At 57.8% G+C, this 3850-nt stretch overlaps 1 protein-coding gene across 1 annotated transcript; it reads left to right on the forward strand.

Annotated features, from left to right (window-relative positions):
• Positions 1-791: 791 nt before the first annotated feature.
• SELENOW (selenoprotein W) lies at positions 792-2897 on the forward strand. Its single transcript, XM_020978457.2, has 6 exons — positions 792-914; positions 1262-1286; positions 1396-1449; positions 1793-1867; positions 2077-2169; positions 2361-2897. Exons 1-5 carry the CDS (start codon positions 886-888, stop codon positions 2152-2154), a joined length of 261 nt encoding a protein of 86 aa, XP_020834116.1. The 5' UTR covers positions 792-885; the 3' UTR covers positions 2155-2169; positions 2361-2897.
• Positions 2898-3850: the final 953 nt, after the last annotated feature.

The raw sequence follows: 3850 nt of genomic DNA on the forward strand, positions 1-3850 counted from the left end.
CCCCCGGCCACTCTCCCCTCTGAGAGTCCCATCTATCTAGCCCGTCTGAATCTTGCCCTTCACAAGCTGTCTCCTGCATTAGACTCGGAGCTCCCCTAGGACAGGGACTGGGCTTTGCCTCTCTCTGTATCTCCAGGACTCAGCCCCGTGACTGGCACGTGGTAGGCGCTTAATAAACCTCTGGTTATATGTTTTGCATGATTGCACGTGTATAATTCGTATCAAACTGTCTCAGGGAAGGGGGAGAGAGGAGGGAGGGAGAGCGGCCAGGGGTGGTGGAACAGGGTGCCTGCCGGCCCAGACGTGCCATGCTAAGTTGGGGAGGGCAGTCACCTCGGCTGGCCGCCGGGCCAGTTTCCGGCCTCAGTGCCCTTCAAAAGCCACCAGCGCAGGGAAAGAGGGGCTGCGATCTGCATCTCGGTACCCAGCCCCCTTACAGGTGCCAGCAAGAGGTGGAGGACCCCGGCCACCCCACCCCACCGCTGGGATGTGGGGGGAGGGGGAGGGGGACAGCTTCTCGGCGTGGGCCCGCCCAGAACTCGGGCTTTACCATCTTTGCCCCACGAGAGGGGGAGCAGGGTGGGGGGGAGAGGCTTCCCTGGCTACCGTTGAGTTCCCACAGCGTGTCCAGCTCCCATCTGTCACTCCAAGGACCGACCTCCGCCGCGGTCTAGGCAGAGAAGGGGGTCGGGCCAGCTCCCGGGGGCTGTTTCTCCGGCTCTCCTCCCTGGCCTCCCCCCGCCGCTTGCGAACAGTGGAGGCGCCCCACGGAACGCTGTGTAACTGTTGCTGACCGCAGCGTTCTAGTTCGGAACGCGGGCGGCGCCAACGTTCCATCCTCCGGCAGTGGTCTGCGGCGTCCAGGACAAAGCCGGGGCTGCAGCCATGGCGGTCAAAATCCATGTGGTTTACTGGTGAGCGGCTCTGGCGCTGGGAGATCCCCTCGGGGAAGGGTCTCCCAGCCCCCACCCACCCACGCCCGTGTGCACGGGAGCCTGTCCAGGAGAGAGCTCCTCCCTGGAACCTTCCAGGGGAGCCAAACTGGGGCGGCCTGTGAGGGGAGAGCTCAGGTTTGGGGAGAGGGTGCCGGAATCAGGAGGGGGTACACACCTTGCGGGGGGACTCCAAGCGGGCCCTTTTGTGGGGGTGGAGTGGGTTTGGAAGGGAATTTTCCCCCTCCCCTTCTTGCTGCATTGAATGTTTTCATCCTGACCGAGGTTTCTCTCTTCTCCCCCACCTTGTCTGATGCGTCCCCTACTAGCGGTGCCTGAGGTTACAAGCCCAAGGTCAGTGATGGGGGGGTGGGGCGGAGGATGGAGTCGGGGAATGATTCGGGAGGTTAGGGTTGTCCCACCCCGCTGTGGGATCATCGTCCCATCTTTTGCTCTATCTCAGTATCTGTTGCTGAAGAAGAAGCTAGAAGAGGAATTTCCGGGCCTCGTGAGCATCGTGAGTGTCTCGTGGTGGGTGGGTGTTGGGGGGAAGGGGGTGTCATGTAACAGGAAATCTCAGCCCCGGAGATTCCAGCCTCAGATGTCTGCTGGGCTGACGGATAGGCAGGGAAGCTTGCACCCCAGCTTACCATCCGGGAGCTTTGCGTTTTCACTCTGGTTCTGCCGGGCGGGGGTGGTACCTGGTAAATTCAGTGTCCCGAGCCACAGCTCCTGGGAACTTGCCCTAGTTACTGCAAACACCTTGCCCCAACCCACTTCCCACTATCCCAGGGCTGGGGTGGGGACGGTGGGGGGAGGGACATCGTGAAAGCCTCGGCCTCTTTCCTCCCTGCCTCCAGAATGGCGAGGGAACCCAGGAGGTCACGGGCTTCTTTGAAGTAACTGTTGGAGGGAAGCTTGTGCATTCCAAGAAGGTGAGTGGGGCTGCATCTGGGTCTTCCAGCCCCATCCCTCCTGTTTCTTCCTGGTCACTGCTTGGTGACCCGAGGCCAGCAGCTGCCTCCATGGCCGGGGGGGGGGGGGGGGGGGGGGGGGGCCTGTGCACAATGGAAGCATTGAGCTATTCGGCTGAGAGGAGCTGGGGGTGGGGGCAGCTCTGGCTCACCCCTTCTCTGCTCCCTAGGCTGGACATGGCTTCGTGGACTCCTCAGACAAATACCTGCATATTGTAGCGGAGATCAAGGCCGCCCTGGGCAAGTGAGGCCTGAAGGCAGAGGTGAGGGGCTCCCTGGGGCAGCCAGGCCAGGGATGGGCGGGCCCTCAGGACTGCCATTTCTGCTTCAGGACAAACTTGTCCCCTGACTGGAGGTGTGACCCTGCCCAAATGAAAGTGGGAGGTGGTCCCACTTTTCATGGCTCAGCCTTGAAATCTGGCCGCCCTAACCCTCCCCCTTCTTCTCTCCTTAGCTCAGGGGCCTTGTCCCTGTCCCTGCCCACGGTGCTTTATGACGGGAAGGATTGAAATGTTCTCTGGATTCCTGGTTCTTCCCTGAAATCCTTGCATCTGTTGGGCTGGGGCTGAGACGAATGCTCCTGGATCCTGCACTGTGTGTGTGTGTGTGTGTGTGTCTGTCCCTAGCTCCTTGTCCAAAGTCTCACTGTCCTATGGGTCCGTTAGACTCCTTCCGGATTCCTGCTTCTTCCTGCCCCAGCCGTCTCCCCCATCGAGGCCTCCTTTCCTCAGCCCCTCCCAGGTCCGTTGGGCTTTCCCTTTTCCCTGCTGGAGTGATGGCCCTCCTGTCCAGGCTCCTTGGTTCTCAGACATCTCTTCTGTAAAATGAGAGGGTGACAGCCTCAGAGTGGCCTTGTACATTGGAGGGGGCCCTTTCCCACCTTTACTGGGGATGGAGGGAGGCTCCCACCTGGCCTGGTGTGGCCCAGGAAGGCTCTTAGAAACAGTATTGTGCACAAGGGCTAATTAATAAATGGAAGAAATTAAATGTCGGTTATGTCTGTGACTCTGGTCTTGGGCTGGGAGAGGGGAGGCCGCTCCCGGGGTCTCCAGATTGAGAGGCTGGCCTGCCACCTTCCTTTGCCAGACCCAAAACAACAAGCGTGTACTGTGGGCTGGGCTACAGAAATGCAACTTGGCCCTCCAGGAGCTTACTGAGAGGATAGATCATGTGAAGGGACTGTATAGACTGAGATTATTTGAGGTCCCCTGACAACTGACAGGACTGGGAACTGCTTCCCAAGGGATGTCTCAGATGAGCGAAGCCTAGGAGGAAGCAAGGGCTTTTTCAGGTAAGGCAGAAGGGCATTCTTGGCAAAAAGCACAGCCTGGGCAAAGGCGTGGAGGTGGGAGATGAACTATTGAGGTTATCAAGGCTGGAATGTGGCAGGTATAAAGAGGGGAGTAATGTGAAGAGAGGTTGGGGAAGGCTGACTGGAGCTAAAATGAAGCGTTTGAAGGAGGAGGGGGATATGGGTTAGTATTTTATCTCAGAATAACGAGGGAGCCATTGACAGTTCTGAAGTGGGTGACTGACCTGGTCAGAACTGTATTTGATGAGGGTTATTCTGGCAGCTCTGTGGAGCAGAGATTAAGAGAGGATTCATTGGGGAATTGGGAGTGCAGTTTGGGGGGAGGGTGATGGGACCAGATCTCAAAGTTCTCTACCTAAACATGTTTTAGAATGGTGCTTTGACCACAATCACGTGGCTAGGTTTGAGGGGTGGGTACAGTCAGAAAGATCGGAGTTCAAATCTGGCCTCAGACAGTAGCTTGTGTAACCATGGGCAAATCACTTAACTGTGTTGACCTCTTCCCTCATCTGTAAAATGAGCTGGGGAAGGAAGTGGCAAAGACACTGGAGTGTCTTTGCCAAGAAAAACCCAAATGGAGCCGTGAAGAGTTGGACATAACTGAAAAATGTCTGAACAACAACCTGGTGGTG

The sequence above is a fragment of the Phascolarctos cinereus genome, unplaced genomic scaffold (genome assembly GCF_003287225.1).
Source record: "Phascolarctos cinereus isolate Bilbo 61053 unplaced genomic scaffold, phaCin_HiC Scaffold_726;HRSCAF=1367, whole genome shotgun sequence".
NCBI lineage: Eukaryota > Metazoa > Chordata > Mammalia > Diprotodontia > Phascolarctidae > Phascolarctos > Phascolarctos cinereus.